This window comes from Culicoides brevitarsis, chromosome 1 (assembly GCF_036172545.1).
Source record: "Culicoides brevitarsis isolate CSIRO-B50_1 chromosome 1, AGI_CSIRO_Cbre_v1, whole genome shotgun sequence".
In the NCBI taxonomy this organism is placed as follows: Eukaryota; Metazoa; Arthropoda; class Insecta; order Diptera; family Ceratopogonidae; genus Culicoides; species Culicoides brevitarsis.
This window is the reverse complement of record NC_087085.1, coordinates 19674371-19701487: the sequence shown is the minus strand read 5'-3', so window position 1 is coordinate 19701487 and position 27117 is coordinate 19674371. Positions and strand designations below refer to the sequence as shown.

Sequence of the window (27117 nt, the reverse complement as noted above, 5' to 3'; positions counted from 1 at the left end):
GAAAATATTTTTTAGATAAAATATTTAGAATAAAAATTAATTTTTAATTGAATTTTCATAAAATTTTATCAACGCCAAAATTCCTTTTGAAGCACTTTATTGTTAAAAAAATGTATTAAAAATGATAAAAGAAATTTATTTACAAAAATATTTTAGTAATTTTTAAAAATAAAATTTTCGATAATTTAAATTTTTCCTCTTGAAATATTTTATTAAATTAAATTAAAAAAGGAAGTTTTTTAAACCTAAAAAATGTTATTTTATTTAAATTAATTTATTAAATGTAAAAATATCTTGAAAAAAATTCAGAAATTGAAAAATACCAATTAAAAATTTTTAAATAATTAAAATAAACTTTTCCAAAATTAAAAAAAATATAAAATTCGAAGAAAAAAATAAAGAAGAAAATTCGATAAATATAAAAAATATTAAATTAATAAAAAAGTAAATTTAAAAATATTAATAATTAATATTATTATTATTAATTAATATTATTAAATATTATTATTAAAAAATTTAATTTAATTTAATTAATTAAAAATTTTTATTTTTTTAATTTTTAAAAATTAATTTTTAATTTAAAAATAAATTATTAAAAATTAAAAAAAAAAATATTTTCAAAAAACTCTAAAAAGTAAATTAAAATGCGATTCAGTTACTCGTCCCCCGTAATGCAGTTAAAAATCTCATTTAATTGTTACTTGTTTTTCTGTTTACCACCACACCGCGCAAACACATACTACACTTTGACGCAATTGTAATAATAATTTTATGATGCAATTGCTCAACTGCATTGACGGAAAAACAAAACAAAAAATATCGAATTAATTACTCGACGTTGTATTATGGAAATTTATGACTGTTTTTGAGGTGACGCAAGAATATCTGATTGTTTCATACACCAAAAACTCTTTTTTTACAAACAAACAAACAAGATAAAATTCCATTCATCGACTCATATGGAGGCAATCAACCGACATTTGATTCCGTACAATTGTAATCAAGTGAAAATTAGTGATCTATATTTCTGTTCGATAATAAAATATTTCCTGTTTGTGACGGAATTGTTTTAACTTTTTTTTTTACCGTGAATTATTGTTATTAAAATAATTTCCATTTCAAGTAATTTTGTGGTGACGTCAATGCATTTCTTGATAAATTTTCCGTCCGTAAAAAAAAGCCACGCATCAAAAATAACAACTGTGAAAATTTATCTAGTTCGTAATTGTATGCGAGTGTCGCTTTTATTTATAAATAAAAATAAAAACAAAAAAAAAGCAGGAAATGGGTCGGAAAAAATGTAATTTGAAAAAAAAAATGTTGTAGGAGGAGTAACCACCTTATTTTATTTTCTTTATAGAAAAGTCCATAAAAAACTTTATGAATGGCTTTTCATGTTTTTTCTTTAATTCCTTTAAAATTTTAACAAGAAAAAACGGAGAGATAATAAAAATAAGAACCTTAAACAACTTCTTGTTCTCCAGTTGTCTCTGTTTGTCTTTTAATGTAATGCTCTGTGTTTCTTTTGAACAAATAGTGAAAAAAAGGAAAAAAACATATTTTTATAGACGTAATAACGACGGAAAAATATTTCTCTATTTATAAATAGATTTGTAGTTGAAAACATTTCAAGTAAAAATATATTTTGAAGAAAATTTCTGTTGTTTTTATGATATTTTTTGTTGCCGTTCTCAATTAATTAACGGACGATGACATTGAGACTGTTCGTCTCCTCTGTATAAAGCGCTTTAATTTTTTTCCCACGGCGACTTCCAGGTTTCACGTTCTTACTTTGTTGCGTTTCGTTTTTCTTTATTTTTTTTATTTATTTATATTTATTTATTTGTCTGCACAGTCGGTGAGCAAAAGTCACTTGATCATCGGTAAAACGATTTTTTGCCGACAAAATATCGTCTTTTAAATTTTTGTAGACGCAGAGAGATATTTTTGCGTCACCGCCACCAAAATTTTCTATACATAGCTTTCAATGCCATAACGACACAAACAAACATTTTTAGAGAGACTTTTTAATTTTATGTAGGAGTGTCCCGATGTAAACAAAAAAAATACTCACATCAACATCATCATTCCGAAAAATGGGTGATGATGAGTAATAATAATAATAGTCGGTAAGTGGGTAGTTCCATCATCTCTCTCTTTCTCGGTAGTTTAATTTTGTTTAATAATTTCTTTAAAAAAATTAAAAGATTTTTAATTATTGCCATTTAGGTCACTCCAAAATTATTGAATTCATTTTTTATTTATTTTTTTTTCATATTTTTATTTTTACTGAAAAATTTTTTGAAATACTCAGTTTTTCAATTTTTTATAATTTAAAAATTTTAAAATTGATTAAATGCTTAAACACTTAAAAATTAAATTTTAAACAATTTATTCAATAATTTCAAATTTTTTTATCCGATAAAAATATAAATTTTCTAAACCAATTTTTTACAAATTAATCAATATTTTAATTAATTTTAAGTAATTTAACTTCATTGAGATTAGCTATTTTTAAATTAATTGCAGAACATTTGAAGTCAAAAAATAAAAATTGTAAAGATTTAAATCCAATCAATTCGTTAAAAATAGGATTTGCAATAAAAATTATTGTTAAAATTCTAATTTCTTGTTAAAAAAATTTTCGAAATCGAATTTAAAAAAATGTTCGAAATCGAATTTAAAAAATTTTCGAAATCGAATTTGAAAAAATTTTCGAAATCGAATGTAAAAATTTTCAAATAATTTTCGAAATTGATTTAAAAAAATATTCTTTAAAAAATTATTTTTTCTTAAAATTTTTAATTTTTTTATCTAAAACTAATTTAAAAAAAATTATGTTCTCCCATTAGACTTTCGACTCTCCAGATGGCACAATAGAAAAAAAGTTCAAAAAAAAAGTTGTAGCGGCCTTAAACAGACTTTTTACTGGATGCCCTCAATTTACTTCCTGGTGATACAATATCTTCACCAGCCGAGTGACGATATCAATTGAGTGGCGCTAGCACAATTGAACAAACACAGCTGTACGTGTGGCGATGAGATGATATTTATTTGCCTTTTAAAAACCTTGACTCACAGGTGTTTCGCACCGAAACACGTCACAATCAGGATTTCAGGACACCGCAACGTGTCTCGTCTTGTGTTGTGTTTGAACAGCGGGAGAGACAAAAAATTGGTAACCCACATTCCGAAAAAGAAAATAGAAGCACGTTTACACTGCATCAATAATTACTTTTTCATCGTACAAATTCGAATTTGACGTTATTTGAGTTTAAGTAAATATTTTATTATCGGCATATGGAAGTATTTAGTACATAAAACGAAAAAAAAAACATAAAAATAATAAAATCAATACTTTAAAAAAAATACATACGAGAAACGAGGCTATTGACATTAATATTAGCACTCAGAAAAAAAACGAGATGCGGCTTGTTTCTAAGAAATTTCACACAAGCACAAATTCCATCCGACAAAAAATATGTTTTTCCGGCTACAATTTCACAAAGCGGCAGATTGCATTTGAAAAGCCATTATTTCATCATTAAATTTACACTCAATTGAATATGCCAAATGGGTTTTTGAACTTAATCTCATTTCTCGAGAGAGTCGTCTTCGTGGTCGTTGTTGTTGTTGTTGTTGTCACACACATGAATTTTAAAAATACCGAAAAAAAACTAGTTTATGATGCATCAAAAAGCAATTTAGTTCAAATAAACAATTTTAATGTACTACAATTGTACAGAGTAGTACTATAATGACTACAACTACGAGAGTTGTGGATTTTGTGTGTGTGCAAAAATTTTACACATATGCGAATTTAGGGTGCAAAATGAGGTGTCTCGGGTTGTTTTTACGTCGCAATTGCTTTCAAGGATTTTTTTTTAAATTTTGTTCGATCGCCTGGAAATTTTTAAAAATTCAGAAAAAAATTAAAATCTTTTGTTTCGAACGTCAAACGTAACGAAACAGACACAGCTGTTCTCTCAAATTATCTTGTTTCGGGCGGACAGTTTTTCCCTTCTTTTTTTAATTACAAATTTTCTATTGAGAAAAACATTATTTTTGACATCATGTGAGTTATTGACAAAAAATTTCTTCCGCCTTATTTTTTTTTTATTTATTTTTGGCATTAACCGTTGTTTATGTTTTTTTTTTTTCTAAAAAAAAAAAAAAAAAAATCAGAAAAATTCAAAAATGAATAAATAAAATTCGTCAAGGGATCGTCCGAAGGCTGTAGTGCACAACACGTGTAGCAACGGCGCGTGCAGTTAAGTACTGCGACATTTTCCTTCAAGCGTATTTCTTTATTAAACAAACAAACTGTGAGTGAGAGAGAGAAAAGTTGCGAATAAAAAACAACTTACTAACCCACAATTCACTACAATTGCACCGAGAATATTTTTGTTGGCATCTTGTTTGTTTATTGTCTTCAATTTCGTAGAAGTGCGAAAATAAAAACGTCATTTTCATTGGAAATAAATAAACGAAGAAAAAATAACAAAAAAATGTTTTAATAACGAGCAATCAATTAACATCTGAGGTCAAGAACGCCGTAATCGATCATATATGTGAACAATTATTTATTATGATAATTATGAATAAATAGTTGTTGCACGCGTGTTCCTATTAAACAAATAAAAAACAACAACTTTTACTCAACGACTTTGTTCCATGCGAGCGTTATTTCATTCAAATGTAAACACTTAAAAGTAACGCTTGCTTGTTGAATGTAATAAAATAATTGTCACTTTTTGTCGTTTATTAGGGAGTGATTTGACGAAAAATTTGTCTATTTTTAAAATAAAATTAAAAATAAAATTTGATTAAAAAAATTGATTTTTTGTAAAATTATTCTGAAAATCTTATTAAACAAAATTTTCAATAAATTTTAAATAAAATAAAATAATTAAACTAATTTTTATTTTTTTTTTGTTGAGTTTTTTATCAATTTTTTTGGTTTAATAAAGGTTCAAATTGATTTTAATTTCTAATTTTAAAATTATAAATTTTTTTCATAATAATTTCTAATCAAATAAATTCTTTTAAAAAGAAAAAAACGTTTTTTTAAGTTAAAAAAGTGAACAAAAAAATAAAAATTAAATTTTGTCAAAAAAAGTTGGTTTAAAAATTTTTTTATTGAAAAAAAAAATCAAACTTTGAATTTAATTTTAATTTAAATTTTTTTAATTTTAAATTTAATTAAAAAATTTTACAACGAAAAAAAATATTTAAAAAAATATTAAATATTTAATTTTAATATTTTAAAAATATTTAAATATTCAAAAGTTTTTTTAAAAGTTAAAGCTAAAAATTTTTATTCACAAAAAATTATTTAAATAAATTATTTTTTTTAATTTAAATAAAATTTTGAAAATTAGAAAAATTAAAAAAATTTTTAATTTTTTAATATTTTTTTATTTCGTAAAAAAAAAATCTTGTAATTGAATGAAAAATTCAAGTTGAAAAAAAAAATTAAATTTGAAAATGAAAATCGAACATGAAAATATTTCTCACATGAATGTGCCTCGTTCCACCCTAAGATTGTTTATTTACTTATATTTTGATTTAATCACAGATAAAATAGTTGAAAGTAAATTGAAAGCGACTTATCTTGCATTTGCGAGCGCAATTTCGATTTATATTATTTCGCGTTTGAAAAACCTCTTAGACAGGATGTTCTGTCTGATTACGGTTCACCAAGTGCACTCAAAAAAGCATTTAAAAACAAAGCAATTGCACATGAAATTGCGAACAAGAAGAATGAAAAAAAAAAAACCCGAATGTGCAAATTATTAAAATATTTTGAAAACAAATCACAAGAACTTGATTAATTAATGTGAGTGTCGGTCGGTCGGATGTTTTGTCTGTGTGTGTGGGACGTTGTTTTTACAAAACAACCGGGTTGAATGGAGGAGGAGTGTAACAGACTTTATTAGGTCATGTGAACGGATTCTGTACTTACGAATTATTTACTACTACGTGATATTTATTCGATTCATCTCGCGTCGAGAGACTTACCTAGAAAGACAAAAAAAAAATAGAAAGAAAAATCAATATCAATCAACTGCAATAATGTACAATAAATTTATGTAAACAGGAAAAATTGGCGCGCAATATTTTACATGCCGCAACAAAGAAAAGGCAGAAAAAAATTAGTTACAACGCAGTTTCGTTCGAGCGAGCTACGAGCCATGTAATAAGGTACGTGGCGTCTCCATTGTTTGTTCTGCGCTGATCGCAAGTACAATACAATAGACTTGTAATACATTAATAATAATATTTATTTTAGCAGCAACTTGATATTTGTCGCAAAAAAAGAGAGAACTTAGATGACGTCTTCAATGTTTATCGTACTTGTTATTGTTACAGCGCCTTTCTGTGATGTGACAGACGCGAACGCAAATATAATTTTGTGAATTTTTTGCAAAATCATTCAAAATTTTTGCTTTGTTTTCGACATGGAACGTGAAAATTTTTAGTAGAAATACAAAAGTTTGATTTTTAAAACTTAAATTTTTTCAGAAATTTTTAAAATTGCATTGAGTTTGCTAAAATTAATTTTTCGATTAATTTAATTATTTTTTTATATTTAAATAAAATTTTCTGACAAATTGATTTGGAATATTATTTTTGTGCAGATTTCGCATTTATCTATCCTGTTTTGAAATAAAATAATAAATTTGTTTATTGAATGTTTAAAAAAAAATCTTAAAGTCAAAAAATTATTTTTATTCTAAATTTGTTAAAAATATTTTTTTAATTAATCATTATTATTTTAATCATTAATAAAATTAAATTAATTTTATAAAATTAAAATTCATTTTAAAAATTAAAATAATAATTAAAAAATCTTAATTTAAAATTAAATAAAAATATTAAATTTAATTAAAATTGTTATTTTTTATAAAAATATTTTTTTTTTAATTTATTTTTATGAAAATGAATATAAGAAAAAATAAAATTTTATTATATATTTTATATTTAAATATATCAATACAATATTAATATTAAAAAAAAATAAAAATAACAAAATTTTAATAATTTTTTATTCAAATATTTAAAAATTTAATTTATTTTTTTTTTATTAAAATAAAAATTAATTAAAAAATTATTAAAATCTAATCAAAACTAACAAAAAATATTTATTTTGAAATATTAACTTTTATTAATTTTTAATATTCAAAGAATTTTCTTGCATAATTCTTCATAGTTTACTGAAGATAGTTTACAAAAAAAAAAAACAATAGATACAAGTAAACTGTCATTCATGCGCCGCGCGATTGACACACATTACCTACATAACTTGATACAAAAAGAACAAATATGTAGAACACTTGTGATGTATGCGTGTGTTGTACATATCGATGATGAAACTATTTATTATTATTATTGAGATTACTTATTAATAAATAATAATTGTTGTAAAAACATGATCATTGTTGAAAGAAGACCTTGATATTCCGTACGGTACATTACATAGACTCAACTCATCATATTATCGACACAATTCTGATAGTTTCGTGTGTTTTTTTTATTTATTTATTTATTATTTTGTAATAATCACGCAGACAAGCTCGTAGACGCCGGCTTATACGCCGCCCGATCAACCGACAAGTTTACATAGAATTTCAATGTAACTGCGTAGTTATTTATTGCGCGTACTTTTTTTTATTTCTTTTCCGTATAAATGTAAAAATATTTTCATATAAATAGTGTGATTATTATATTTTTACATATTTTTTTTTCAAGGCGTTGCAATATTTTTTCATGATGGTGATGAGGTCGTGATGACACTTGTCACATTATTAAAAAAAAAATCGCAATAAAAAAGAAATGCGACCAATTCCAAGGCTTTTCATCAAATATCCGCCTGTGGCAAGCCATCGCGAAAGGGTACACGAGACAATTTCATCCTAATATCCATGAATACGAATGACAATTTCGCGCGTCATTTCGACCAACCATCGTCTTTTGTTGTATCTCCTTAGCGATTAGCTGGCAACCGAGAGGCACTGCGGTACATTTCCCAGTCACCAAAGGGTTAAATGGTCTCTGTGGCGGTGCGTGCACGCATGAAATCTACAAATAAATTGGATTTTGGTTCGTGTATGCGAGCTTTGTTCAAGGACTTTGTTCCGCATCCTGTATGGCGCGATGTGACGCGATGAGCACGCACAAAAGACGGATAAAAATAAACAAACGTCACGGATTAACTTTTTTTTTGTGAATGTCTTCGAGGCTTACACACTTAAATGTGTCAATTTACAAGTTTTATCAGACACTCTAGAAATGAAGCGTCAGACAATCTAAATTTATATTAAATTTATTTTTTTTGTGTCGCTCGCTTGTCACATCATCACGCACTATGGGAGGGGAGAGTATGCTAACAATCATCTTTCGACATTAAATAAACAACTGTTCTTTTCTTTCTTCTTCTTGATAAGGCTATTCCAATTTTTATTTGATTTTTTCCTTCCTTCATTTGAAAAATCCAATGGACAAAAAATAATTTATTTAATTTAAAATTTTTTAAATTACATTAAAAATGAAAATAAAACAAAAAAATTAAATTAAAAAAATTAATTAAAAATTGATAAAAATTAATATTTTTGAAACACTTTTATAGTTTTCAAGATTAATTTTTTATTTTGGAATTTTTTTTAGCCAAAATTAGTATTTTTATATAAGTTTTCTTCCTGAAAATATTTTAAAAAATTGTTTTTTTAGTTTCAAAATTTTTTTTATATTTTTATTTGATGCAATTATTTTTCAATAATTTTTAAATTAATTTTAATTTTTAATATAATTTAATTTTAATTATTAATTTAATTTTATTTCAATTTTTAAAATTAAAAAAAATAATTTAGTTGTTTTTATATTAAAATTTTTTAATTTTTTTTAAATCAAAAAACTAAAGCAAAATATTGATAAATTATCAAAAATTGTTTAAATTAAGTCCTAAATTAAAAATATTTTTTTTTTAATAAATTTATTTTATTTTCAATATTTACATATTCCATAGTCTTCCAAAAGAACGCCATAAAATTTGAACAATTTTCATATATCATCCTTATTTTAAAAATTTACTTTAATTTAAAAATTTATTTTTTTATTTTAATTTTTTTTTTTAATTTAAAAAAAAAATTTTTTTTAATTTTTGAAAATTTTTTCTAGCAGGAATTCGTAATAAATTTGTAACTGCCTAAATTACATGAAATATTTGAGTTCATCAACAAGGGAAGAATCCCTCAAATGACTCACTTTCGTCACTTTTATCTGCTTGTGACAATTGAAAAGAGATCAAAGTTTAATGAATGACATTTTTCTCTGCGTTGTTGCATGAACACCACACCGAGACACATATCTCGAAGAACAAACAAAGCTCAAAAATGCCAGACAGTCGGAACATCATGCTCTAGTTATCTGATGATAGACAAATATAACTCTCTCATATATTATTTACCTCTATCTCGAGCAGAGACGCAACTAACTAAGCATGCATGTAAAATAAAAAGTAAGAAAAAAAAACACGACGACGGTGTTTATTTATTTTTTAATGAAGAAAGAAATGAAAATTCATGTATCGCTTCTCCCTGTTTTTTTTTGCGCTATTTTTAATTTAATAAAGCAACAACAAAAGTGACTTTTGCTCATCACTGATAAAATTATGTGTGATTGCATTGTTTCTATTTTATTTATTTTAATTTTTATTTCATTAATTTTTTTTTTGAACGCACAGTCATAACAACATTCAGTCTTACAAAAAAAAAAATATTAAGAAAAAGAAGACTGTCAAAAAATCCGTGTGTCTCTTTTTTTTGCTCTTGTGAGACTTAAACGAACCATGAAAATTAAATTATATTATCGTTCGTCGTCGTCGCGTAAAATCCGGAGCTGTTACATTTAATTTAATAATCTCAGCCATTTATTTTAATGATTATAGCGATGATTTAATGATCATTACATTTTTTTTTTTTGGTATGTGTCTTAAATGCATTAAAATTTATGTTTTATTTAAGTTCTTGCGATGCGTGATTCTTGATCTCCCACTTCCGATGTTTTCGAAAAAAAAAATAAAAATAAAGAAATTTCATCAGAACCGGAACCGTGTCTTAATGACTTTTGTTTGTAAAATATAAGAAGAAGGGATTATAAATCGTTCCCGTAAAATAAAAAAAAATATATAAATATAAATGCAAAGTGGTGCGCGAGACGCGACAATTATGCTCATCATGCATGAATGTGATCGCCTTCTGTTACGACGAAGCGACAATCTATAGCAACCGCGCGACTTTAATATGTTTTGATAGGTTTGCTATTTTTAAACTTAGCGACCACAATAAATAAATTTTCTGTCAGACAACATTCACGTATTCTCCACATGTATTGTGTGTGCGGTACCCATCGAGCAACGACAACGACACTTTTGTTATTTTATTATAAAATTAATTGTAACAACAACAACAACAACGAGAAGAAGAAGATGTGCGGAGAATGTACACGAGATGAAACGAAATGATGCATTGTTTGTTTATTGCTGCCTTTTCTGCTCGCAAAATGCAAAAAAAAAGAAGTCCAAGTTGACAAATTCCTCGTCTGTGAATTTTTCTTTTGGATTAGAACAAAAAAAAAATAAACTTTACTTTCACTTCGTCGGAGGATCGGGACTAGAATGTGACCTGACGCATCCGCGACAACAACAAATCGAAGATATTTTTTTTTGTCGAAAGTACAGGGGGTTTTAACTAATTTAAAGCTTAAAGAAAAAATAATTTTAATGGGCAAATTAATTAAATAAATGCGTTTAAAAGTTTATCATTATTTTTTTAACAATTTTGAGGACTGTTTAAATTTTTGATTGATTTTTAATATTTAAAAAAAATTAAATTTTATTTTTTATTTTTTAATTATTAATTTTATTATTTAAAATTTAAAAAAATATATTATTTATTTATAAAATAAAAATAAATTAATTTATTTATAATTAAAAAAATGACAAGAATTAATAAAAAATGAAAATATTAATTTCCCAATTTTTATAATCAAAATTCAATAAAAAAAAATATATTTAAGAAAATTGATGCAAAATATAAAATTTATCAAGATAAAAAATTTAGTGAATTTCATCAGATTTAGCAGCTTTTGACAGAAAAAGTTAAATAAATTATTAAATATTTTTTTATATAAATATAAAAACTTGATTTAAAATAAAAAAAAAAAAAAAAAAATTAAAATTTTTAAAAATTCGAAAATTTGTTTTTTTTAGAAAATTTCAAGTTAATCTATTAATTTAAACTATTTTTTAATTTAAAAAAAAAACTTGAGTATTGAATTTTTATTTAATTTATTATTCATTTTTAATTAATAATTTAAAATGTGATTTATCTTAATTAATTTTTTAAATATTTTTTTTAAATTTTCAATTCAAAAATATCTTTGCAAAAAAAGTTTCAAAAATACTGTAAAATAAAATATTTAATCCATTTTTAAATAATATTGTATTAAAATATAAGTGTTTAAAAAAATCTGAAAAAAGTACGAAATTTATTTAAAAAAAATTAAAATTTGAATTTTTATAAATTCTAAAATTTGTTATTTTCAATTTATTAATAATTATTATTAATTTAATTTTTTTTAAATTTAAAAAAAACTTAAATTAAATTTAAAATTTTATAATAAAATTCTTCAAAATTGATAATTAAAAAATATTAAAAATTTGATTTATTTTAATTAATTTTAAAAAAAATATATCATTAGAAATTTCCGAAATTTCTATAAAATTAAATATTAAATCCATATTAAAATTAATATTGCATCAAAATATAAGGGATTGAAAAAAATCTGAAAAAAGTTCGAAATTTATTAAAAAAAAAAACGAAATTTATGAAAAAATTAAATGTAGCCATTTGAGATTGATGCAAAAATAATTTTTTAAAAATAAATTAATTGAAAGCCCTGTACTTAACCGTGCAGCGCAATATAGTGGCTGGTGTGCGATCAAAGTGTCACAGACAACCAGACTTAAATTGAATTTAAATAACACATTATGTCACATATTTGAGAGTCAAAATAACATGTGCCTGTCTGTGATCGCTTTATATATAATTTTTTTTTCTTATATTTATTTCGTTCAATGTATCCTTTGTCGTCTGGCGCGCACGTCGATTGCAAAAATCTGGATTCAAAATTCACACGATGAAATTTCCAAGATACTTTCGAACACACGAGTGTTAATCACTCCTGACTTGAAAAATACTTCTGAACTTTATTGCCGTTTATTGCTTTATGTTTCCACATTATTGTCTTAATTTATGCTAATAAATTTTGTTTGGTTTTCTTAATTAGCAACTTGTTTCCGTCTTTCAATTGTGTTGCGAAATTTCTGCGGTACTTTTCCACAGTCGGAGCGGTCAAAGTCGTGGAAAAAACCCGTCATGGCGCGGCAGTTCAGTTGGATGCACTCGAAAAGTGTTGAGCAGCAAACAATGTTGCGAATAAACAAAATTCCGTTCGGTGCATCATCGTCGCGAGATCAATCAAGTTTGTTTACTTGTGACGAGCACTCAAAAGGGCCAGACATGCAATTTATTTTGCATGGCAAAGGAACGCGCGACGATGTTAATTTTTTTTTCAGCGAAATTTCCGTGGAATTTCATCCGTGCTGCTGGTATGCCGCCGCACCAACAATAACAAATAACGAGCAAAAAAAAAATTAAAAACAGCTATTTCTAAGTGCATTTATTTATTATTTGTGTGTTGCAGCAAATTAATTTTATTTTATCTCTCGCGCTCGTTGATTTGATGACTTACTTGCAAGTAGTTGTCGCGCTGTTGTCACGCTATTTCTATTTGCACAAAAATATTTATTTATTTACACACGTACCGTACCGCGAAATGCGACGCGACGTCTTGTACGAAAGCGAGTTGTTGTTATTATTATTATTTTATTAAAGTGAAGCGAGTGAGCGACCCAAGCTAAGCTACACGACGACGACGACGACAAAAAAAAAAGAGTATTTTCTATTTAGATTTATTTTTTGTGATTTTTTTTTCTTTTTCATTAAATAACTGTTTGTATCCGTCTGCATTCCACAAAAGCGTTCATCTATGCAACGAGAGCAAAAACTATATCTTATGGTACTTTTACTTGCTCCGATCTGCTTTTACTTTGTGCACGACATCATAATAAACACAACAAATATTTCCTTCTTCTTTTTTTTCTGCCTTTTTTTTCGAGTTGCTCTCTTGAACGTGTATTGTTTGTTATTTGTCTAGAGACATTGGTGCTGCTCACAAATCAAAGATAAAATAAAAGGCAAAAAAAACGTCGTAGCCGCAAAATAGTTTACATTCAGTCATTTTTTTCGTCTATTTGTATGCTCGAATTTCTTTTCTTTTTCAACATTGGCTTTGCTTTGCTCTTGCTTGAACTATCTCTTACGCAGACATAAACAAGTCAGGTTAGGTTTGCAAAAATAATTTATTTACGATGATTATAATAATAAAATGCTACACATTCGACGACAACGACGGCAGCTACGGACAAAATACTTTTAAAAAGTATCTTTGTCTTCTCATGCAGTCGAGGGAATTGTCGGACAAGAGAGATAGATAAATCGAAAGCTTACGAACAAATAAATTAATTTATTTTGCTAATGGAAAGAAAAGGTACCAGCGACAGACATTAAATTGTAGAAAACATAATATTTATGAAAAAAAACGAGAACAAAAGTAGACTAAATTAAGACAAAAATTGAGCGAGTTATGTTTACATTAAGAAAGATTTATGCAAGCGAAAAAATATGCGATACATTAAAAAAGTGATCCTGGGTAGAAAAAAAATATTAAAAAATTGGAAAAAGTCGACTTTGATGACATAGTCAAAATTTTAAAAGAATTTTTTATTAAATAATGAATAATAAAAATTTATGTTCAATTTGTTTAAAAAAATTAATAAATTTAATAAATATTTAAAATATATATTTAATGTTTAATTTTAATTTAAATTTATATTAAATTTTGATATTCAATTTAATTTTAAATTAATTTTAATTTAATTTTAAATTAATTTTAATTTAATTTTAATTTAATTTTAATTAAATTATCATTCAATTTTAAATTAATTAAATTTTAATTGAATTTTGATTAAATTTTTATTTAATTTTAATTTAGCTTTAATTTAATTTTAATTTTTAATTAATTTAAATATTTATTTTGATATTTGGTTGAAAAATAAATCAAATTTTTGTATGAAATAAATTTTTCCTTTATTGAAAAAGTTTCCATGTTATATTTTTCTTTAATAAAATTTACAAATACATATATTGATTAAATACAAAAGTTGAGCAAAAGCGCAAAATATTCTTGAAAAAGATTTATTTTTGTCAATATTAAATATTTATTTTGTTACTGTAAATTAAAAATCTTTTTTTTAAATTTAAATTAAAAATTCAGATAAATTCAGGATTAATTTAAATTAAAAAATAAAATAAAATTAATTTAACAAAATTTTTAAAATTTTCGAAAAGTAAAAAATTATTATTAAAATAAAAAAAAATATTTATTTTTTATTTATTTTATATTTATTTTATTTATTTATTTTATCTTTTATTTAAACAAAAATTATTAAAAATTTAAAACTTTAAAAAAAAATTTTTAAAAACATCTTGAAAAATTATGAAAATACACCTAAAAACGGCAATTTTTGATGAAAATTTTAACTTTTTTTTGCCCCATTTGATTTTCGACTTTTAAAATGGGGCATCGGACTTTATTTTTGATTTTAATTTGCAGCGACCTTATTAAATAAAAATTAATTGAAATTAATTTATTGAAATATTTTTTATTTAAATTTTTTAAACTAAATTACTAACCGGTGTATTTTTTTTATTTTAATTTTATTTTTAAAAGAATTTGATTTTTTTAACTTGTGAAAAAATAAAATTGTTCTATTTTCTCATAAAATCACAAAGACTAACATTCAAATAATTTTTTCGCAATGCATCACTCTCTCTTCTGCTCTTTGTTTGTTTTATATACTTTACGACAACTTCATGCATGTTTTAGAATATCATGAATAAATTTCATTAGAACCTTAGAACATTAAAATATAATAAAAATAATGACGACGCGTCGACTTTGTTCTGCTGAAGACCGTTCTGTTGATTTATTTTCAAGGTGCTTCCGTATATTTTTACGCCTTTTTCTTCGCATTAGAGAGAGAGAAAAGCGAGAATTCACGAGTCAGTGAGTCTCTGCGAATAATTTCGTGACAAAGAAAATAGTAGTTATAATGATGTAGCATTAAAAAATATGTCAAGTTGTTATTGATTTTTTTTTTGTGTCGCACGATGATGAACGCACGACGACGACATTTATTGAGTCGATTGAAATTCGTTAAATGTATCCCAATTAATTTAATAAAGAAGATGATGATGACAAGCAGATTGAACAACGAAGAAAAAAAAAGAGTCGCTAATTATATTTAAATTAATTGAAACAAGAGACGTCGCGTTGTTGTTTTTTTTCTGTGTCGCCGACCGTGGCTCAAATACATGACAAATACAAATAAATAAAATAATGTCATTTATATGAATCAATCTCAGCAGGTTTCATTCGTTTTTAAGTGGCTTGTTTGTCAGAATGCTGGTAAGAAAATTATTATTATATTATCTGAGCGGAGCGGGTCGAGTGAGACGGGGAGGGACAAATGCGCCTCACACAATTAATATCGGCATGCGGTGTCATACTTGGCATTGTGGGGCAATTACAATGCGATCTGGCTTGTCACTGAGAAACGGGGGAGAACGAGAGAGCGACAATTAATTGTTAAATCCTGAAGAATGTGTCGTCGCGTTGTATGAACGATCGCGCTAGCAATGCGGACCTTGCAGAGACATTCTAATAAGAATCACGAGAAAAATCACGTGCACAAAACGTACCATCTCTAATCTCGCTGTTAGGCACAGCCTGGCACATGATCGACTTGTTTTGACACTACGCAGTAAAAACTTGTGACGACGCAACAATGACAATGGCGATACATGTCGTTATTACAGAATCGGTCATTGTTATTAAAATTTATGTTGTTTTTGTTATCTTTTTTTTTCTTCTCTCTCGTGTCACTCGTGAATGTTGCTTAGTAACTTTCCGCTTCTATTTATCGATGTAATTTGTAAATTTTTAAAGGATTTGTTTGGTAAAATTGATTTTTTTTCGTACTTGCTTGGTTTTAATTTTTATTTTAATTCAGTTGTGAATTAAAATTTTAAGTGTTTAAGAATAAAATAGAAATTTTGAAGCATTTCTGAAGGCATTTTTTGCAGATTGAACAATTTTTTATGAACAAAAAAAAATAAATAAAAATATTTGTAAAAATTTGTTTATAAAAAATTATCAATTTAAAAAAAATAAGTCGAAATTTATATTTTTTCTAAAAAGTCAAATTTTTCTCGGAATTTATTTAGATTCTAAAATAATATTAAAAAAATAAAAAAAAATAAAAATTAATTAAATTAAAAAATAATTAAAAATTAATCGCGGGAAAAATTGACTTAAACTCAAAAAAAAATTAAATATATAAATTCAACTTTATTTTTTTTTTAATTTTTGCTAAAGTTAAAGAACTTTAATTTAAGAAAACTTTGAAATTTCCGACAATTTTTGGAAAAATTTTTGACTTGTTTTGTTTTTTTGTTTTTCATAGTTTTGTGGCACAATCTTCAGAATTTTTAAGTCATTAAAAAATCGTTAAGAATCATTAAGAAATTATCAAACTTTGTACAAAAATATAACATTTTAAAAAATAGTTTGGAAAAATATGGTTAGACGTGAAAATTTGTATTTGGATTTTCGGAAGCAACGGTAGGTTTGCGGGCACATGTTTCTTGGCGAAAAATGATCTACTCGAGACAATGAACAATTCAAGTGAAAAATTTTTAGATTTTATAAATTTTTTTAATTTTAAAGATTTTTTACTGTGTAAGATTTGAAAAAAAAATCTTAAGATTAAATGAAAAATTTAATGTTTTGATAAAAAAAAAAATAAATTTTTACTTAATTTAACATTTTCTTTGATTGCAAAAAATATTTTATTTTTTTTATTATATAAAATATGAGAAAAAATATTAAAAAAAAAATTTTTTTCTCCTAAAAAAGCAGTAGAAAAATTATTATTTTTTCTATTTTCTAATTTAATTTTTGATCATTACATTGTTTGCTTTTAAATTTTACGTTTCATTAACATTTAATTAGAATCTCATGTAAAAATTTGTTGTAAATAAGACACGTGTAAAAACTGGTAAAATTCTGTTTTGATTTAACATTTTCGTTGTTGACATGCACAACTACTAGATTCTTCTTGTCAAACAAACAAACGAACAACGGAAAACGACGAAAAACGTTCCAATCTTTTCCGCTATTATATTCCAATCAAATCTAAATTAAAAGGAGGAATCAAATATCCAGACAGACGCTATCCGTTACACGCATGCAGACATTTTTATCCCTAAACATGTTCGTTCCTGCTCTCTGTCGCGCTGCTGCCGCTGCATCCACAGACAATTATAGTGAAAAGACAAAAATATTGTACTTTTTTCACAGACAGAATCGCCGTACAGAACTTTTGTAGATAGATTTAACCCAAAATAAAAAAAAAATAATATTACTTCCCTTCTATATTTCATCATACATTCACACATTTAAAGTTCATTGACATTATTCAAGGTTCTATATCATCGGCATGATCATTTTATTTCTCCCTTATATACATATGTAGCATGCTATATGTATTATTATTACTATTGAATACTAAAATTCTGATGTCTGTTCCTCTTTTTTTTTCTTTCGCTCTATGCTGCGTTCACTACTACTTGCCTCCACGGCCGTGTACGCAAGAAAAAGACAATACAACGGCGTGGATAGTACCGCACTTACTCCCGAACAACATGCGAGAGATATGCTATTATTATTACCAGATATACGAAAAACTTCTTTTCTTGATTTATCCGATGATGTTTGTTGTTGTTGTTGTTGTTTTCGTACTTGAAGTTGTGTGCAACGGAGTTCTAGACCACGTTTTCGTCTCGCACTCACTTCGCGCAATAATAATAATAAATTTGAAAAAAAAAAAAAAAAAATATTATAAAAAAGTGCCTACAATAATTGTCCATTAATAGAGAGCGACATGTAAGACGAGATGTTTATTTATGAAAAGGTATCATATCACATTCCCGCAACATACGAAAAAAATGTATTTTTTTTTTGTTTGTCTGTCGCGTCTCGTCAAGTAACATTTAAGAAGTTATTTATCTCGCGTAAAATACCTAGGAGGCCGTTCCAAAGGAAATTTGATATTTTTGTCTGATGCCCCATGAGAAAAAATTAATTTTAAATGAAAATTATGAAAATTTAATAGTTTTTATTATTTTTCTCCAAAAAAGTTTTTATTTGAAAAAAAAATTATTTATTTATTAAAAATTAAATTATTTTATGAAAGAAAATTATTTTTTAATCAAAATTGTGAAAAAAGAAAATTAAATTTTATCATTTAACTTTTTAAAAATATTTTTAATCTCTCTACAATGCTCAAACTATGTCAAAAATGATCGATTTTCAAATAAAAAAAATAACTTTTAAATCTTTCAAAGCAAATATCGGTAAAAATTTTACAATTCTGATATTTTAAAACAATTACAAAAAATTACTCAAATTTTGCAAAGGCAGAAATATATTTTTTTTTTAAAAAAAAAATTTTTTTAATTTTTCTTAAGAAATTTTTTTTTTTTTTTCGAAAATTTAAAAAAAAATTTTTTTTCAAAATAATTTTTAATTAATTTATTATTTAAATAATTTAATTAAAAATAAAATTTTTTAATTAATTTATTTTTAAAAAAATTAATTTTTTATTTAATTTTATTAAAAAATTTAAAATTGAAAAAATAAATTTAATTTTTCTATTTATTGATTTTATTTTTGGCTATTTATTATTTAATTAATTATTTAATTTTTTATTTTATTTATTTTATTGAAATTTATTAAAATATTAGGTAGATATTTATTATTTTTTTTAAAATACAAAATTTTTAAAAATAATTAAAATAAAAATTAAATAAAAAATAAAATTTTTAAAAAAAGTTTTTTATAGAAAAATTACTAATTCTATAAAAATTCATATTTATTTATTTTTTTAATTTAAATATTTTTTTTTATTTATTTTTTTAAATATGTAATAATAAAAGGGGGGTCAAAAAAAATTTAAACAAAACTACCAAATTCAATTCGAAACGGCCTGACAAATAATATCAAGTAAAACGACGCGAGAAAACTGGGTGTAAATTATGAATGGAATTGCTTTAATAGACTCGGTACATTTTTCACTTGGGCTATTTATAAATAAGAGAAAAAAAAATAAATAAAAATTGTAAGCAAATAAATTTAACCGAAACTCAAGTGTGTAAAATGTCATCATCATCGAAGCAACATCATCAAGCATTATATGTTGCAGCAGCAGCGAGCAAACGCACCACTGTGAAAGAATGTGTAAATTGCTGGGACACGTGCGTCCAAACACGTATGCAATGGCAGCAAAGTCACTTTAGTATTTTATATTTTTTTGTAAACAACAACAAAAATTCTAGCGAACGTACGAGTAAAAGGGAGTGAAGAAGAACAAACAACAACATGCGTTTCTCGTCGTCGTCGTCGTCGTCTCGACATTCCTGTTGTTGTTGTTTAATTTAGCTGTTTTTGTTAATTTCATCATTTTTCTTACCGCATTTCGAGGAATTTTTCAATGTTTATTTTTTAAAAGTAATTTTTTTTCTCTTAAATTTCGTCGTTTTGACGTTGTCCGAAAAAAAACAAGTTTTTATCTTTTGAAAAAATTGCAAACAAAAATGCATCAAAAAAATTCCCGGATAATCATATCTCTGTTGTTATGTTTTTTTTTTTTTGACATATGCCGCTTTATTTTGCTTCGTCGTACGTCGTGGACGTATTTATCACACAAAATCGGCGTCGTCGCATCATGGTGTTAGTGTGTGAATGAACTAGCGTAAAAAGCAAGCTATGGTCTCACGTTTGCTTATAAATATATAATTCGCGCGTAGTAGCTGGCTACGACATCATTGTCGAAAAGTTTATTTTGTATTAAACTTTGTGCGCATGTTTGCGTATTTTTCGTTAAAACAATAGCACTCTACCTAGCTAGATTGACTTGTTTGTTATGATTATTTTTTTTTTTTCAAAGATGATCGTGATGTTTTTTTTTTTTGTTATTTTTATTATTTTTAGCAAATAAAAGCTGTGTTTGCGGTACGATGACGATAGTTGAGCAACTTTTTTGTCGTGTGAGGCTTATCGCAGCGCCAACAATGTTGTCTAAGGTCCAAAATTTTTTGCTCAAAACGCGAACAATAGCAGAAAAATTGATAATTGGCTAGTGATTCAGCAGGTTTTGTTTTGTTTTGATCGCGTTCCAACCTGCGAGATTAACCTACATTAGGCGGGCACTCGATGAGATGCGAAAAAAAGTCGCATTAAAATAAAAATAATAATAAACACACATTACTTTACATCCATAAAAATAACAATAATACTTAATAATATTAAAATGCATGCCGTACTTGGTGTATGCTGCTGCTACTGCGACGATGTGAGTGTGTGAACTGCATCCATGGACTAACTAAGAAGGGCATTCAACCCTTTGCATTCGTTTTACTGCTGCTTGTTTGTATCAATCACGTTTTTTTCACTGCTTTATTTTTTTTTATTAATTTTCTTTTTTTATATAATTTTTTTTTTATTTTTCTAATTTTTTCTTTGTTGTTGTTGTTATTTATTGTTGGTATACAAAACAATCAACATTTATTTTTTTTTTATTTTTCACGATTTTTTCGCAGGTAAATTGCCATTCTCGACTGTTAAATGATAAAATGCATCAACTTTCGTGTTTTTTTACGTTTTTCGCACTATTTTTCATTGATTTTCCCGGATTTAATTGATAAAAATACCGGAGCCGAAGTTCTCTACTATCGGAAGTGAATTTAAACTCTGAAACCACCAGAGGGCGCTGGAATCGGTGCACCGGAAACTGAAAATGGAACGTTATCAATTTCAGCCGACTCAATTTCAGTTCCAATTTTAGCCGCATTTCCGCTTTGGTGGCGCCAAACAACCGGAAATGGATTAGAAAGTGGCAAATTTTTAATTTATCATTTTCATTCGTCTCACAAATCACTTGCCAGAAGTAAACAAAGCCTGAAAGTGGCTTAATTTTTTAAAAAATGTCGTGTTTCCTGAAGCATTCGAAGGACACGACGATAAATGTGGTGCGTTTTACGGAAGTGGACAACGTCATCTTCTACGAAATCCTCGTCAAATGTGGTCCGAGTGTCTTTTGGACGGTAAATTGCACTTATTTAATTAATTTAAATTTGTCCTCAATTTCGTAATTTGCAGGTTTCGCGTCGTTACAAAGAATTTGAGAAGCTGAATGACGTGCTGGTGAACGAATATTCGCTCGACAAGACTTGGTTGCCCGGCAAAAAGGCATTTGGCAATAAAAGTACGAGTTTCGTAAGGAAACGACAAGAAGCTCTCGAGAAGTACCTGCAGGATGTCTTCAATTTTCTGCAACTAACGATGCCAACGGTGTTTGTGGAGTTCCTGGACTTTCACAAATACGACATAATTTTCATATTGCACAACTTGGCTGCCTTATTTTCGGCTTATGGGGAAAATTATTTGGCCCGCACGAAGCACTACACCTTTTCCGCCCTCGAAGTTTACAGTATTTCGGAACGGATGAAACTTCCGACGCCGCCCACCGAGGTCTGCGATAATAAATACGACTTTTCGCACGTGCTGGATTTCGCGGGACTCGTTGAGGGACTTTCCATTTTGCCCGTTAAACATACGCTGCCATGCATGCAAGGCCATGACGAGTACACGGAACATTTCGATCAAATTGTCAGGACGACGGTATCGAAGCCCATTTCCACAAGCAGTCTCATTCCGGAGGAATTAAAGTTCGATTTGACCGCTTTTCGGAATCTAAAGACGTTAAAACTCTTCGGGATTGGGTCCGAGTGCATTGTTGATGCGACAAATTTACGTGAAACTGTCGAGAATTTTTACGTGCAAAAAAGCAAAATTACCGACATCAAACAAGTGCTTTTGTGTGACTCGCCGGTGCATAAAACGATGGAAAATGGCAACGAAGTCGATCCGTCGCAAGTGTGGAAAAATGTCAAATACGCGAATTTCAGCGACAATCAAATTTCCATCATCGACAAGTCAATTAATTTGATGCCCAAGGTCACGGAACTCGTGCTCGACTCGAACAACATTGACAAAATTGTGCATTTTCGGTCACTTCCTCTCCTGAGTACCTTGAGTCTCGAATCCAATCGTCTGAGTGATTGTTTAAACCTTCATACACAACTCGGACAAATCACGACACTGAATGTTGCTCAAAATCAGATCCGGTCACTGCGTGGCTTCCAAAAGTTGTATTCGCTCGTGAATTTGGACATCAGTTGCAACTTGATCGACACCGTGGACGAAGTGGAACACGTTGGAGGTCTTCCGTGTTTGGAAAATATTCGGTTGACGGGAAATCCCGTTGCTCTGACGGTCGATTATCGCAGTCGGGTGTTGGCGAGATTCGGAGATCGATTGCACGAGATTTATTTGGACAACGAAAAGGGATCGGGAAAGGAATTAGATACGGCGCTTGCATTGGCGGCACTTCGGATTTCCATGTCGGGAGACACGAACAGCTTTAAAGAGGGAAATAAGAATGTTTTTTGTACAATTTCGAAGAACAAATGATGTCGGGAAACGTACTATGTGAGAGATTGTTGTAATTTTTACTCGAGAGATATTTTAATAGTGAATTGTGACGTCTTCGTAAGTGTAAAAGTTTAGAGCCTTTGAGCTAATATTATTGAATTATATATTTATGTAAGAAGAATCTAATAGACAATTTGGAAATATATTCAAGTATATTTAAAAAAAATATTTGTTTTATTGTCCGAAGTGATATTCGAAATTATCAATTGGAAAATCATTTTTTTTAAAAAAAAAATTAAGAATTTTTATATTTCAAAAATTTCATTTAGGCCATTAAATTTAATTATTTCACTTTATGTGGCCCCCCTCTCCGATTTTGCCGAAAAAATTCAGGGAGAAAAATAAAAATAATTAAAAAAATTAAGAAAAAATTTGACATTTTTTGGTACTTTTTGATTGAAAAACTATAATGATATCCAGTAAAAATTAAAATTATATTAGATATGAACTTAACTTGCTTTAAAAACGCATTATCTATCGAAAATTTGATGAAAAAATTTTTGAGTCACGTGACTAAATTTTTTATTTTTTCTTAAAATTTTATTTTGTTAAATTTTATTAAAGTTTTGACTTAAAAACTTAAAACAATAAAAGTAAAAATTATTATAATGTCTTCACTCAACGATTAACGTCCAAAAACGTCAAAAAAGTAGTAAAAAAAATTATTTTTTCATTTTTTTTTCTTTATTTTTTTTTCTTAATTTTTTTAAAATTATTTTTTATGAAATTAATACTGTTTTGTAAATAACGCTCAAAATTGTTAAAATTTGAAATTAAAAAAAAATTAGTAAGAAATTTAGCATTTTTAAGAGATGATGAAAATTTAAAAAAAAGATTTAAAACTAAAATTTGAAAAATTACTCAAAAAATGTATTTAATTGACTTATTTAGGACTTTTGTCATTATTTTGGGGTTTCAAAAATCTAAATCTAATTTTATGAAACGAGTTTAATGGAAAAAAATGTTCCCATTTTTACCTATTTTTATTTCAAAAATTTTATATTTTAATTCTCTAAAATTTTTTACAATTTTCTTTTCACTTAGAGTTTTCGGAAAAAATATTAAAAAATTTTTGAAATCTCCGCAAACGACGAGAAGATTTTTTTTATAAAGAATTTTTTACCTTTTTCAAGTTTCAGAAATTCCCTAATTAAAACGCATCAAAGGGTTAAAAATGTGTTCAAACATGAAACAACTTCCAAAATTGCATTGACATCCATATTGAGAAAAACGGATAACTGATTAACAAAAATAACTTTATATTGATTTTCTGTAAATATCTAATTAATTAAGTCCCAAAAATGTCTGCCAGCAAACCTGCAGGCTTCGATTCCGACGAAGATGATGACTATTTCGAGATTGATCCTGAAAAGGTAAAAAATTAATCCGAAAAATATCGAAATCCATCAAGCTTTGTTTACTTCCCAGAATTTTGACGATGAATTCGGTCCCGATTCTGAAGATTGTTTTTATGTGGCAGCAGCTAAAAACTCCCTTGATCGTTATTTAAATGGAATCAAGTTCGATTACACTCTCGAGGATGAAGATCTCACTTTGATGGATAAATTACTTGGATTTTACCAAGATAATGGAGACAAATATTCAGCTCTTTTAGCAAATGACGTATTGCTTCAAGCATTAGACCAGAAGAAAAACGACATTTTCAACGAAAATCCCTTTTCGTTCGTACTAAAATTGCTCATCAACACCGATTTGCTCGACGATCCGCATGTAAAAAGTGTCCCATTCAAAATAATCACCGTCTTGAATCAATATCTACGTGGCCTGGATCCCGAATCGCTCAACACCTTACAATGCATGATCACAGATCACTTGAAACACGTCGCTTTCGAAATCTCCTACAAACATTTGGCGTTTTTCCGTGAAGTTTTGCAAGCGTTCAAGCTAAAAACGCGATGTGACGCCATCAATGCGCGCTTGAAGGAAATGTTGGCAGGTCGTGACTACAAAAGTGTCGCCCGCATCGTCGACAGCCTCGGTTATTGGAATGATTTTGCACCGGAAGCGATCATTATTCCCTTGATTTTTCGCGATCAACTACAAGTCGCGGAAGATTTCTTCCCGAAAATGAGTTTGCAACGCAAAGAAGAGACTTTTAAACTTCTCGACTCATTTTTCGAACACGAATATGCCGTTTATCAGGCGTGCACAGCATTCGCGAAGCAACACAAAATCACGGGAATCAAAATTGTGAAGCTTGATACGCAACCACTGCGAAAAACGACGGAAAAATTACTCGAATTGAGTGGCATGCCATTGGAAAAGTTGCCAAATTTGAATAGAATTGCCATGAAAGGACGTTTAATGGCAAATTTACGTCGCTATGAGAAATTTACCGATGCCGAGAATCGCTCTGCATGCGATCGAACCGTTAAAAAAATCGTAAAAATGGACGACAAAGAGATGCAGGAGCTTGTCATCGAGTTTTACATGCAAAATGGACATCATACCTTGGCGAAAGGGTATTGCAAGTACTTCAAAATCCCACAAGAAAAATTTTACAAAGAAGAAATCGCAGTTTTGGATGAAAATCACAACAACGAAGACCAAGAAAAGAGTAAATTTCCTCCATTTGTCATCGATTCACGTGTCAAAATCATCACCGTCGACGATTCTTCTTCATTCGAACGCATGTGCTTCTTATTAAATCAGTTGAAATTCGTTTCGATCGATGTCGAAGGTGATTCCCGCTTCTCTTCCGCTGCTTTAATCCAAATTTCGACCAAACAAGAAGTGTATATCGTGGACATTATTGAGCTCGAAAAACGTCGTTTCGACATCGAAGAATGGAAAATCTTGAAAAAAACGCTTTTTGACAACACAAAAATCCTCAAACTCGGTTTTGATTGGCACGCGGACATTTTAATGCTGGAACGGAGCTTCAACATTGAATTTGACGTCACGAACGGATCGTACTTGGATTTGAAAGTCGCTTGGGAGACCATGAGAAAAAATCCAAAATTCAAATTGCCCTTCGAGTATGACAAAGGAGACGGTCGAAAGCATCAAGATTTGAAAACTTTCGTGGAATTTTGCTTGGGAAAGACTCTGGACAAGTCTTTACGCACAAAAGATTTTGCTATGAGACCCTTGACGGATAAAATGAAGAATTATGCAGCAATTGACGCTCATTCTTTGCTTCACGCTTACTTTGAGTTCCGACGAAAGACGAGTTACTACGGTGGAGATGTCAAAAATATGTATTTGAAATAATTTTTGAACAAAATTTAAGGAAAATTTATTAAATTTACTTGAAAATAAAGTAAAAATGAACAAAATTCGACATTTTAATGTCTTTCCCATTCATTTTGGGAATACATGCTACTCTCCCCGATCACATTTCCTTCGTGATCTTGACGAGTGACGGTGAATCCAGTGCGGTAAACGCTACTTGCCCAATCTCCGCCGCAAATTTCGTTCTTGTGGCCGACAGACGAGCATTTGTGATCGCATGAATTTTCACTCATTTTGGCATTTAGTGACTCTTGAGGTGCGGAATTGCCGCAGAAACATTCATTTCTGAAATTTTTGTTAAATTTTAATAATTTTTAGTTAAAAAATTTCTTTAAAAAAATTACCCGCTTTGCATTCCAGCGTAGGCGAATTTATAAAAACGACATTTTTCGATGCAACCATCGATATGCATGGCATTACTTCCTTTCTCAGAATATCCACGGAACATGCGTTGACGACGATGATCCTTGTAGCAGCCCAAATACACTCGATCTCCCAAGACAGATTGAGCGCGAGTCGAATTCTCAAAGTTTTCGTTATATTGCACCAAGTGGTTCATAAATACGAGGCTTTCCATGTCGTTGGCATCAAGTTTGGACAATTTGGTTTGGAATGTCTTCCATTTCTGGAGAACTTTTTCCTTGTCCAACGAGAGGACTTGCGTGATGGTGAAAAGGAGGACGACAGCAACGAATAACGACTTCATGATCGGTTCAAAGACGACTGAATGTTCGTGAAGAATTACTCTGCGTTTTATTGAGATCAAAGGGGATTAAAATAATCTGCGATAAGATGATAAATTGATAAAATTTCATTGTTTTTTTGAAAATTTTTGATTTTTTTGGCATTTTTATCTCGTTAAAAGATAGGAATTAAATTAAAAACAAATCGCAGGTGAGGTCGACTGCAGATATTCCTCATCAATAGATTTTTAGAAATTCCGGTAAATTCTTATCAGAAGGACAACTAAAAATGATTTGCATGAAAAATTTGAGTAAGGCCGCT

General features: G+C 27.7%; 3 protein-coding genes across 4 annotated transcripts in view; 2 read left to right on the top strand and 1 right to left on the bottom strand.

Moving 5' to 3' along the window:
- Positions 1–21024, bottom strand: part of LOC134835877 (insulin-like receptor) — a 51133-nt gene extending 30109 nt beyond the window's left edge. For both annotated transcript variants that reach the window (XM_063850871.1, XM_063850889.1), the window contains exon 1: positions 20628–21024. The gene's annotated coding sequence lies outside the window, so the exon portion shown is untranslated. The remainder of the gene's footprint in view (positions 1–20627) is intronic.
- A 218-nt stretch (positions 21025–21242) lies between these two features.
- Positions 21243–23004, top strand: LOC134834606 (nischarin). The gene is made up of 2 exons (XM_063849342.1): positions 21243–21407; positions 21463–23004. The coding sequence occupies exons 1-2, from the start codon at positions 21288–21290 to the stop codon at positions 22834–22836; spliced, it is 1494 nt and encodes a 497-aa protein (XP_063705412.1). The 5' UTR covers positions 21243–21287; the 3' UTR covers positions 22837–23004.
- A 1083-nt stretch (positions 23005–24087) lies between these two features.
- On the top strand, positions 24088–26146 carry LOC134837121 (exonuclease mut-7 homolog). The gene is made up of 2 exons (XM_063852452.1): positions 24088–24230; positions 24286–26146. Exons 1-2 carry the CDS (start codon positions 24159–24161, stop codon positions 26089–26091), a joined length of 1878 nt encoding a protein of 625 aa, XP_063708522.1. The 5' UTR covers positions 24088–24158; the 3' UTR covers positions 26092–26146.
- The last annotated feature ends 971 nt before the right edge of the window (positions 26147–27117 follow it).

Coding starts and splice junctions, on each gene's coding strand:
- LOC134834606 (XM_063849342.1), top strand. CDS start 21,288: ATGTCGTGTTTCCTGAAGCATTCGAAGGACACGACGATAAATGTGGTG. Junction 21,408..21,462: donor GTCCGAGTGTCTTTTGGACG/GTAAATTGCACT, acceptor CGTAATTTGCAG/GTTTCGCGTCGTTACAAAGA.
- LOC134837121 (XM_063852452.1), top strand. CDS start 24,159: ATGTCTGCCAGCAAACCTGCAGGCTTCGATTCCGACGAAGATGATGAC. Junction 24,231..24,285: donor TCGAGATTGATCCTGAAAAG/GTAAAAAATTAA, acceptor TTTACTTCCCAG/AATTTTGACGATGAATTCGG.